This window comes from Canis lupus, chromosome 12, assembly GCF_011100685.1.
Source record: "Canis lupus familiaris isolate Mischka breed German Shepherd chromosome 12, alternate assembly UU_Cfam_GSD_1.0, whole genome shotgun sequence".
NCBI lineage: Eukaryota > Metazoa > Chordata > Mammalia > Carnivora > Canidae > Canis > Canis lupus.
The window spans coordinates 65,447,796-65,460,156 of record NC_049233.1 but is presented as its reverse complement, the minus strand read 5'-3'; the positions used below and the strand labels follow the sequence as shown (position 1 = coordinate 65,460,156).

At 35.1% G+C, this 12,361-nt stretch overlaps 1 protein-coding gene across 3 annotated transcripts in view; it reads left to right on the top strand.

Annotated features, from left to right (window-relative positions):
• OSTM1 (osteoclastogenesis associated transmembrane protein 1) overlaps window positions 1-12,361 on the top strand; it is a 35,104-nt gene that overhangs the window by 11,260 nt on the left and 11,483 nt on the right. For 2 of the 3 annotated variants that reach the window (XM_038554876.1, XM_038554874.1), the window contains exon 3: window positions 6,797-6,894. In XM_038554876.1, coding sequence (XP_038410804.1) covers window positions 6,797-6,894 — 98 coding nt within the window. Of the gene's footprint in view, window positions 1-6,796; window positions 6,895-9,826; window positions 10,101-12,361 lie in introns of those variants that run through there. The other variant, XM_038554875.1, reaches the window with a different exon arrangement.

The window sequence follows — 12,361 nt, the reverse complement described above, 5'->3', positions numbered from 1 at the left end:
TTTCTTTGTACCAAGAAACAGATGACTCTAAATCCCAAAAGAATCTTAAAAATGGACAAGGCAGGGACATACATCTGCATAACAAAAGTTATATTCATTTACCATGCTTCTCCTCCTCACTTCTTCATAACCAGCCTTCCTCATACTCTTCTTTCTTTGTTTTTAGCTGAAGGTGGCATTTATGCCTGAATTCTAAGCCATCTCTTTGAGTACTCATTTTTCCTGTGTGTCTGCCATGTGTATATGAAAGATACAAGTTAACAAACTTCTGTTTTTCTCCTGTTATCTGTCTTTTGTTATAGGAGTACCAGCTGAGAATTTAGAAGAATAGAAGGAAAATTATTTTTTCTTCTTTACAGTATATACATGAAAATCACAATACAAATTTTCAAAAAAATTTTCTGGATTATTTGCCTTTTGTTTTAAACACAAAGTTTTCTCAGAATTTGTGTGAAATTATTAAACTTGAGCCACTAACCCATTTGTTTACATTATCTTTTTGTGATGGTCTAGTTATTAAATTTGCAAATACACCCTGGTGGTTGAGGCCAGCAATAAGGATCTTTAATGGTGAATAATATGGAATCCATTCATTCTAGTACCTAAAAGATAAAATAAGAAGGGAAAAAATGACAAAGAATGAACAAAAACTACTTATATTTGTTTTTGATGAAGAGTTAAACCAAAATGTGATCTATTTTATGAGAATGTATCTTTTGATATAAAATGACAGTTTTTTTCATCTTCTCTACTAGCAAATGCAAAACTATAATTATATAGGTAAAAATCTTTTTAAGTGAATTTAAGAGGCTACATTTTAAAAATAATATTATTTAAAATATAAAAATAAAAAAATTTTTTTTAAAGACTATTAAGGAGGCACCTGGGTGGCTCAGTTGGTTGAGTGCCCGACTCAGGAAATGATCTCAGGGTCGTGAGATTGAGCCCCATGTTGGGCTCCACACTCAGCATGAAGTCTACTTGCCTCTCTGTCCCCCTCTGCCCCACCTCAAATAAATAAATTAAATAAATACATAAATAAATAAATACATAAATAAATAAATAAATAAATTCTTTTTAAAAAGATTGTTACAAACATAAAAATATAAAAGCTAAAATATTGTTTAAAAGAATATTATTAAAATTAATACACTGCAATTTGGAGAATATAAAATACTACTCCACCTTTCCTTTCTTGCTCTAGTGGTGGGTTGACATCTACTCTCTGCAGTTATTAGTTGATGAAAGGAAGGCCAGAAACCCAATAAAAAAAGAGTGTGTCATCCACATACCACTCCCATCTCTTTCATCTTTAGAATTCCTATGTCTTTATTAGTCTTATTAGTCTTGGTAGGAAAAAAGGTTTTAGAAATTGATGGAGATTTAAAAGAAGTGTTAACAGCTCAGCTCTCCCAATTCACGTTACAAATAATATGGAAACTCGTTCTGTGGAGACTGCTAAATAGTAAAGGAAATAAATCAATATTTCTTCTGTACAGAATTTTAAAACTTATCAAAAGTATATTGTTGACATAGGGACAGCCTTATTATTGACATGCTTCTGAGTTATCCCATGCATCTGACAATTGAATAATTAGGGTCACAAGCTTTGATGAAACCATGGATTGTTTTATGATAAAATATTTTGGTTCTTTGCTTTTTCTTTATTGAACTTTATTGAAATATAATTGGCATAGAACATTATATAAGTTTAAGGTGTATAGTGATTATATTGATTTGATATATATTACAGAATGATTACCATGGTGTTAGGTAATGTGTTACATAATTAGCATTTCTTTTTTTGTGAGGAGAATGTTTAAGATTTACTCTGTTAGCAACTTTTGAGTATGTAAGTATATAAGACAGTACTGGTAACTCTAATCACCATGCTGTACATTAGATTCCTAGCTTACTCATCTTGAAACTGGAGGTTTGTATCCTTTGACTAACATCTCCCCATTTCCTCCATCTCCTGGCAATCACCATTCTTCTCTTTCTATGAATTCAGCTCTTAGTTGACTCTATATGCTGAGGTTTATTCCTGGACTTTCGATTCTATTCCATTGGTCTCCTTTCCTGTGTGATAAGAGTCAGTCTTATCTAGTTGATGAAACTCCCAGGTAAGGGATTTATAATTGAGTTTCTTTTAGAAGATCTTTCTTTAGGTAGATAAAGGCAATTCACAGAAGGCTCTCTGTGCTTGCTGTTTTTCAGGTAACTCTAGTTCAAAATAATTCTTAAGGCAAAGAGGCATATTTTATTTTACTTTATTTTTATTATTATTATTTTTAATATGTATATTTCTTTATTGGAGTTCGATTTGCCAACATACAGTGTAACACCCAGTGCTCATCCCGTCAGGTGCCCCCCTCAGTCACCCCATCCTCCCACCCACCTCCCCTTCCACTATCCCTTGTTCATTTCCCAGAGTTAGGAGTCTCATGTTTTGTCACCCTGCAAAGAGGCATATTTTTAGAAAGGCATATTCTATCACCCTTCGCTTACTATGTCTTAATTCCTTAAAAGTCAATAATAAAACTTCATGGTTAACCAAAAGTTTGGTTAAGCAGAACCTCTCTTTCTCATTTTATCTACATTGTAATTTAGTAAGCATTAAACTCACTTATTGGTATGTTATAATTTAAAGTGTCTTTGTTTTCATACTCATTAGTCTTGATTATATTCTTCAGGTACAAAGTTCTCACAGTTTATGCTCTATTTTCTGAAGCTTGTCCTGTTTCTCAGAAATTGGTGATTGTCTCTGTTGTTTTCTATAAAACTGGTTTTGTAAAACAGCAGAAATCTTTATACAAACTCCTAATGGATGCCAAATACTTTATCTAAAGATGCTAATAATTTCCATCATGATAATTTAGGTCTATGTATCTTAACTTGAATCCTCCACACCTTTAAAAATGCCTCTTGAGCTGATGCTTGAGCCCTCACTGAGAAAGAAGCTATGCTAATCTGTCCTTGATGAGACTGCATTGATTATCTGAGATGTGGAAAATTCATAATGACCACTTCACTTAGTGCTTATAGGAAGCTTTATTATTACTAATATTCCTTAACTTCCTAATTTCTAAAATATATAGTTTCTTACTGCTTATAATATTATGCTCCCAATTCCTGCAAAAGTATAAAAGAGGAATTTTACCGGGAGTTCCTTTATTTTAAATCAGAAAGTCAGGGCTCTTTAGTAATGAAGACATTTAAAATCCTATTGTATAAATGAACTCCTTTGTGCTTCATAATACCACTGTCTAATGATCATTGAAAAAATTTTGATGGTACTGCATTAATGTGGTACTCAACAAGATGACCAGTCTATATTAGCTTTTAGTTTAATTTTCAAATTATTTTAAATGAAAAGAAATAGCTGTCAGTAAAGTAGAAGAGATTAAGTTCTTTTGTTCAGAGGAAGCTTCCTTTATAAATTATTTTTTCATTTGTTTTTATTTTCCATAATTATCCTATAAACTACTTTTTTATAAAGAAATCATTTTTTTAAGAAATCGTTCCAATGACATACTGTGTATAGAAGAAATTGCCACTGCTCTCTTATGTTCACGTGCTTTATACTGCTTTTATAGGCAGTAGAGGGACACACACACCCATTAATTCCCTATAGTGTGTCAGTTGCAGTGACATGGCTCATTAACATAGATGTGCAATTGCTATGGATGAAATTGTATTCCCATTACTCCCTGCAAAATATCAACTATGAAAACAGAAAACCTGTTCGATCTTTTAGGCTAATATTCTAATATTCTACATATTTGTAGTTGTGTTTGTTTTTATATATTATATACTGCCTCATGCATAAAAGGATTCAAAGCTACTTTGTGGTGACATTAAACCAGCCTTAAGAGGCATTTATTTAAAAAAAAAAAAAAAGAAGAGGCATTTGTTTTATCTTTTTTAAAAAGAGAATTTAGTGAATGAACTTTTTGAAAGATGATAGAGCAACATTTTCAAAAAGAAAAAGTGATACAATAAAGAGACTATTTAATTGCAAGTCTGGAAGTGCATTTTGTATTTCAGGGCCTTACTAACCTGATGTATGATCTTCAGTGTATTACTTTATTTCTCTGAATGGGACTTACATTCTTGAGAAGATAAAGATGTGGAGAATGCAGAGTATAGGAGTTCAGGGAGGGAGACTCTAGGAATAGGTTCATCAGCAGAGCCCCATGCATACCAGGTGCACACCCACCCTGCACTAGCGCAGATGGTGATGAATAGAACTGAATTCTGGTTCAGCTTCTGGGGGGGCAGGAGTGCCTTTTTGTAATTAATCTAACCCAGAGAGGATGTCTGGTTTTAATGTGCACAGAGAAGTTTTAATGTGCTAGTTGCTCCTCTCCTTACCAGGTTTAAAGTTCATCTCAGCCACAAATACTAGTCAGTTGGTAGTAACTGCCCGAATCCTTGCATAGTGTAAGAGATCTATAGGTAGTGGAAGGATGAGCGGTGTCATGTATTTGGGTGATTCTCAGAATTGAACTGTAATGGTTTAGAATACAGATGTGAAGAGCACCTGGTTCTTGATCTTGGGGTGGTAAGTTTGAGCCCCACATTGGGTGTAGGGATTACTTAAAAATAAAATCTTAAAAAGGATATAGATGTGAATATTTTATTTATTTCAGTGTTTGCAAATGCAGGCTCAGGAATCAGACCGAATAGGATCTTCAGGTTTTCAGTACCAGTTTTATGGCCATAGCCAACTTCCTTAATTGCTCTAAGCCTGTGTTCCTTATTTAGGGAATGGCGATAATGATAGTGCCTGCCTCTTGATATTATAAGAGTTAGAGCATGTGCATCTCTCACGGTGTTTCATAGCCTAGTGTCTCCTATAGGGAACAGGAAAAAACCTCTTTCCTCTACCCATTTTAGGTTCTCTGGCTGGAACTCTATAACTTAGACTGGCCAGAAACAGAAGCTTATTAACATGTGTGACGCATGTGGATACTGTAGAGTACCCAGTGATAGGAGTGACATGGAAGTAATCCAAAGGGATGGTTAGAATTTGGGTTTATACATCATCTTAAGCTAATCAAAAGAAAAGGGTTTTGGGACTTCTGGGTGGAGGAGACAAGTTATCAGAAGGTGACTAGGAAAAGTATGCTAAACCAGGATTGTTTAGTCAAGTTGGTTATACACATTTAAGTTAGAGCTTCTCCATTGGTTAAAGAGTCCTCTTCTTCCTTTCACTGAGAAGAAGACATCTTTGCAAATGGAAATTTCCTTTATAAATGTAAATTTTATTTATTAAAATACGTGTTCCCTGTTTTTAGAGCTTTTTTCCTGCTTCTGGTTCCTAGTGGCCAATATGCCAGGAGCACCTGAGTGGTTTAGTCAGTTAAACAGCCAACTCTTTGATTTTGGCTCAAGTCATGATCTCATGGTTGTGAGATTGGCTCAGAGTCCAGCGCGGAGTCTACTTGAGACTCTTTCTCCTCCTCTCTTTGTCCCCCCTACCCCCAGCCCACATTTGCTCTCTTTCTCAAAGAAATAAATAAACCTTAAAAATATAATAATCTACATGCCAAAGAGGCATATTTTGAGGGGGCTGTATTCAAGTCTCTTTCGTTACCTATTGGTCTATCTCTCATCCATTGAATTCTTTGTTTGCATTGCCACTTTTCTCCTGGATAATTGCAGTAGCTTCCTGTCCTGTCTCTCCACTTCCAGTTGAGAGAGATCATTTTAGATGGCCCTAAATGGGTATAATATATGGCCATCAGTTGAAAGAGTAGGGTGGAGTAGGTACTAGAGAATAGAAAATATTTGGAACATCCCTTGTGGAATAATTGGTAAAGTGTCTACAAGGATTTTTTTGTGGCCCTGAGATTAGAATTGGAATTGAGTTGCTTAATTATGACCTTAGAATTTTCTATAATAGCATGCTACAAGCAGAATTGGGAGTAGAGAAAGTGAACGAAGATTATTCAGGGTTAGATTATCCAGGGTTTGTGAGTATGTGGAATGTAAAGAGAGCAAGGATTCCAGGAGAGTGAGATTGAAATGGCTGACCACAAGTTTCAGGATATGAAGCCAGCTACTTGCACCTATATCCTAGATACATAGAAAGCAAGAGGAATGAACTTGAGCTAATGTTAACCAAAAGTACCAAGTTGCAGAGGAATATCATTTATTTTAGCTTTTAAAAAACATGTAAAATGCTTCTCTTTGTTTCCAGACTTTGCTTGAAGCCTCTTTATCAGTATTTTAGGCAAAATTCTTACCAGCTTGTTTCTTTGGTCCCACAACTCAATAGATTTGAAAGAACAAATTGAAAAAGGTGATCCTGTCAAGTTACAATAGAAGTGAAGGTGGAAGAGACACAGAACTACTAAATTTGACACAAAAGATGATCAAAAAGTATGAATTTAGGTTAAATTAATGTAGGATAAACAGTCTGATGCCTAAACAACACTGAGAATAATACCCTTTTTAAGTCAGCATTTGATAGCTGATGTTCATGACTAAGACTTTGCAGCATATCAACAATCAATTTAAATTTTATTTAATGTATGTTTTTATAAAGGGAAGAGAATATGTGATTATTTTGAGATTTCTCTGAATATGGTTATGATACAAAAAATATATCTTTTAGAAACTAAAAGGGAGTAAGCTCATGTATTTGAAAAATTCTCTTACATGGAACACATATGCTTGTTTGAACAAAGAATTACTATAGTTCGAAACAGAAGATGATAGTTTGAGAGATAAGTGACAGTTTATAATTGTTGCTGGAGATATATTAATATACATTTTTGTTTTTTGACAGATTGTTTAACAAACAAAAGTGAAGAATTATCAAATAGCACACTGTACTTCCTCAGTCTATTTAATCACACCTTGACCTGCTTTGAGCATAACCTCCAGGTATTTTTTATATGATACTTGAAATTAAAATGCTGCATTGTACATAGATGAGTAATAGATGAGTCAACTAATTTTTTAGCATTAATTGTTGATGTTTATCTATATACACAATGTAGAACAACAGTAAGTGGACCTGGATTTCTGCCTTTAGGAAAATCATCAAAACTGTACTTTTCTTATTTGTAAGGTAGGAACAGTAAAATCTATCCTGCCTACCTTCAAGTATTTTGTAGTGAGGATCCAATGAGATACTGGGTATGAACACAGTAACTTAGTCATGTGATTGTTTAATTAAAACACAATGTTTTTCTATCTGACAGTAACTTACCTTGACTTTGTTTATGCAATAAGGTATTATATTATGTAATGCAGTATATGATTCTACAGGCAGCTTATTCTTTGCCTCAATATTTGCTTAAACATTTTACCTATTTTAAAAGGCACTGTTAATAAAATAAAAGGCACTGTTTAGTGAGGTAACTTGAGTATTGAATTATAATGTAAAAGGTAGCCTTTAAGAAATGCACCTTGGGGTGCCTGCCTGGGTCTGTAGAGCATGTGACTCTTGATCTCGGGGTTGTGAATTCAAGCCCTATGTTGGGTGTAGAGATTACTTAAAAAATAAAATCTAAAAAAATAAAAAGAAAGAAAGAAAGAAAGGAAACCCACCCTTATAGGTTTTTGCTTTCTTTACTTCTGACCCTGTTGGTATTGATGGTGGTGATGAAGGGTGAGATTGGAACTCTGATAAAATCCTAGATTTGAAACTTGCTTAACAAGTAAGTAATCCCCACAAATAGATGTAAACATGTATAATATACATGTGATTTTCTCTGTAACCAATGTGATGACACAGAATTATGAATTTCCCTGCAAATAATAAGAACTGTTAAATAAGCAGTTCCCCAGATATCTTCTGCAAGGTGTTAACACATGGCCCATAAGAAAGGTTTAGTTTGGGGATCCCTGGGTGGCTCAGCGGTTTAGCGCCTGCCTTTGGCCCAGGGTGCGATTCTGGAGTCCCAGGATCGAGTCCCGCGTCGGGCTCCCGGCATGAAGTCTGCTTCCTCCTCCTGTGTCTCTGCCTCTCTCTCTCTCTATGTCTATCATGAATAAAGAAATAAATTTAAAAAAAAAAAAGAAAGGTTTAGTTTTCTAATAAGGTTGGGAAATGCTTTACTATAGGACTTCAGAACTTTAGTGGACTGATGTGTGTTGTAAAACTCCAAATAGTAATTATTGTATGCAGTGTATACTAAGTCTTTGTATACCAAGGCCTTTTGTTTACTCTTTTAAGTGTTGTGATGAATGTTTTATTAGGGAAATTAACATTTTTCCTGAGGTATTAGTTGCAAATATTTTTCCGAGTTTGTTGTTTATTTTTATTGTGCTTTTCTTTTCGTTATGAGGAAATTTTTAATTTTTATATTATCAAATTTATCAAAAAAATTTTTTGATAGCTTTCAGACTTGGTGTCATGTCAGGTTTTTCCCACTTTGTAATTATTTTTAAAAATTTCTCCTGTGATTTCTTTTAGTAATTTTATGGTTTTATTTTCTGCATTTAAACATCTTTTCTCTATCTGAAATTTATTTTGATGTAAGATATGAGGCATAGCTCCAATTCTTTTTTTCCTCATGAAATGAATTGTAGAACCAAGTAAAAAAAAAAATTCAGTCATTTTAAGATTTTATTATAAGTGCATTACATTTTAGATTCATCATTTGGAAATAATTGACATATTTATGATACTGAACTTTCCTATCTAGGAATATGGTATATTCTCTTTTTATTGCGGTAAAATAGAATATAAAGTTTACCATGCTACCATTTTGAGTGTACAGTTCAGTGGCATTAGTATATTCACACTGTTGTGCAATAACCACCATCCATCTCTAGAAATTTTTCAAACTAAAGCTCTGTATCCATTAAGCAGTGATTCCCCATGTCCTCCTTTAGCCCCTGGCAGCCACCATTATTCTCTCTCTCTTTTTTTTTTTTTTTAATGTCCTCTAGCACAGTCTTACTGATTTATTTAAATTTTGCATAGGTTTTATACATTTCTGAAGTTTATTCCAACGTATTTTATCACATTTGGTGCCCCCACTACAGATTTTTACTGTTTACTTTCTTTTAAAATGTTTTATTTTGGAATAATTTTAGATTTACAGAAAAGTTGCATAGGTAATGCAGAGAATTCCTGTATAATGCTGACCCGTTTCCCCAGATGTTAACCTATATATGTTACTATGGTATATTTGTCAAAACTAAGAAAGCAACATTGGTACAGAACTATTAACTAAATGCCAACTTTATTCTGATTTTACCACTTTTTCCACTAATGTCCTTTTTCTGTCTAAGGATCCATTCCAGGATAATAAGTAACTGGTCACTTCTTAAAGATTTCTATAATATATGTAGCTACATTCTCTTTCTTGTTCCAAATGCTATTTTTTGTGAGTTCTTTCTTCCCTTGAGTTTTCTTTAGGCTTGTTAAAGGTACATTCGTTTTTATTAATCTTTCAAAAACTTGTGTTTGGTTTTACTCACTAGTTCCTGGTTTTTTAAAAATCTTAATGTGTTTGTTTATTCTTTGGCATTTATTAATTCCTCCTATGATCTTTCAGTTCATTTTGTCATTTTTCTAGTTCTTTGAACTGAATGCCTAACATTTCCAGCTTTTCTTGCTCAACAATAAAATAATTTTCAGAGTGTAAAGTTTATAATTTTGGCCTTTCCAATAATAGATTCTGATATAAAGGGAATACATTGCATTTGTCTTTAAATTTCCAATTTTAATTCTGATTTGTTCTTTGACTTAAGAGTTTTTTGGAAGATTATTTTTTAATAGCAGTGACATGATTTTTTTGTTTGTTTATTTGCATTTGTACATCTTTTTTTTTTTTTTTTAATTTTTATTTATTTATGATAGTCACAGAGAGAGAGAGAGGCAGAGACACAGGCAGAGGGAGAAGCAGGCTCCATGCACCGGGAGCCCGACGTGGGACTCGATCCCGGGTCTCCAGGATCGCGCCCTGGGCCAAAGGCAGGCGCCAAACCGCCGTACCACCCAGGGATCCCGCATTTGTACATCTTAAGTTTTATTGAAATTGTGACCAGTAAATGTAGCCTGCCTATATTTTGGAATTTATTGAGATATCTTTGTGATGTGATAATCAATTATTAAAAATATATTTTTTTGAAGATTTATTTATTTTGGAGAGCACAAGTGAGAGGGGCAGAGGGAGAGTGAGAATCTCAAGCAGACTCTGTGCTGATAGCAGAGCCCAACATGGGGCCTGATCTCCGTATCCTGAAATCATGACCTGAGCTGAGATCAAGAGTCGGACTCTTGCCCAGCTGAACCACCTAGGCACCCCTGAAGGTTTCATTATGTAGGCAATCATGGTTAACGGTGCCTAATTCAGTCTTTAGCTCCTCTTCCCTCCTTAGAGGTCAGAGGTGGGGCTGAGAGTTCCAACCCCCTGATCGTGCTTTGGTCTTTCTGGTGACCAGCCTTCATCCTGTAGCTATATAGGGACCCCTGGCCAGTAGTCATCTCATTAGCATGCAGAGGCACTCTTTCACTCTGGGTATTCCAAAGGTTTTGGGAGCTATGTTCCAGGATCCAGGGAGAAAGACCAAATATCTATTTCCCATTATACCACACTTAGCCTCCTGCAGACTCTGACAATTTCTCAGTCTTTCCCTGTTTTCATGACTGATAATTTTGAGGAATACTGGTTAAATATTTTATAGAATGTTCCTCAATTTGGGTTTGTCCCCAGTTTCTCTTATGGTTACACTGGGACTGTGGGTTTTGGGGAAGAACACTACAGAAGTGAAGTACTTTTCTGATCACATCCTGTCAGAGATATAGTCTGTCAACATGATTTATTCCTGATGACGTTATCCTGATCACCTGGACAGGGTAGCACTTGCCCCATATCTTTAATGTAAAGTTACCTTTTGCTTCCTCTTTCCATATTCCATACTTTGGAAGTAAATTACTAAGTAACAGGAATGGGGGCTGGGGAAATTAAGCTTTAAGTCCTGGAGGGGTGAGCATTTACTTAAATATTTAGAAATCTTTCTATAATGAAGATTTGCCGCTTCTTCCACATTTATTTATTTATATCAGTATGGGCTTGTGGACATTTATTTCATACCATTGGCTGTAATTAATTTTTAAAAGCTCTCTCCTATTCACTGAATGAATTCTTTTTCATTAGGGCATTTACTCTGATGTCTACTAATCTGTTTTCCCTTTGAATCATTTTATTTGCTTTTCTTTCCTTATATATTTTGTTTTCTTTTGTTTCTTTTTATGTTTATGTTGTTAGGCTCATCTTACTTTCTTATATGCTTAGGTGGTCAATGTAATAGGGTGGTTGTACCAGGTTGGGAGGGCTGGAAGAAATCTCTCTCTGTCCGTATAGAGTTTGGTTTCTATAGCTTGGTTTTCAAAAATCCCCTCAGGCAGGCCCTACGTACCCTATGTACTCACTTATTCATTCAACAAATATTTATTGGGCACTGATTATGTGCCAGGAGGCAGTGTTCTAGGACACTGAGGATAGAGCAGTAAACAAGGTGGGTAAGATTTCTGTTCTTACAAACTATGTCCTAGTAGGGGTATGATTAATAACAAAGAAAGAAGGTAATTTAAGAGTAATGAGTCCTGGAAAAGGAGTGTAGTATACTACTTTAGATTGAGTGGGCAGGGAGTACCTCTCTGAATAGGAGAATTTTGAGATGATCTAAAGGTTGAGATAGAATCAGCCACAGGAAGAATATTTTCCTTAGAAGCAAGGATAAAGACCTTGGGGAAGGGAGTGAGGTTGGTATGTGCAAAAAATAGGAAGGAGGCCTGTTTGGCTGGAGCACAGTGGGCATACGTGAATGAGATATGGGGAGATAGGCAGAAGCCAAATCATGTAGAGCTTTGCAGAACAAAGGAAGAAATACGGATTGAATTTTAACACAATGGGAAGCCATTTAAATCAGGAATGTGGCGTGATATGAATTGCATGTTAAAATAGCATTCTGGCTGCCCTGTGGAGAAACTCAGTTGAACCTAGGCAAGAATGGAAAGAAGGAACCTAATTAAGAGGCTGTCACAGGAGAGAGATGGTGTGGACTGGGGTACTGGCTGCAATGTTGGAGAAACGTAGATCAGTTAAGGATGTGTTTGGGAAGTCTGTCTAACAGGACTTGCTGATAGATTGGGTAATTCCTGGGAGTAGTGAAGGCTGATCAGAGAAGGAAGGAGAAGAACCAGGATTATCCTAGGCTTTAGGCTCTGAGTAGCTGAGAGGAGGATGGTGGAGCCACAGGAAAGACTGGTTGCAAAGTATTGGGGATTAAGAATTCTGTTTTGAACAAGTTAATATTGAAATAGCTATTAAGTTGAGATGTCAAATGGTGTTTTAGATGAAATTGGAGCTCAGGGGAGAAGTGTGAGCTT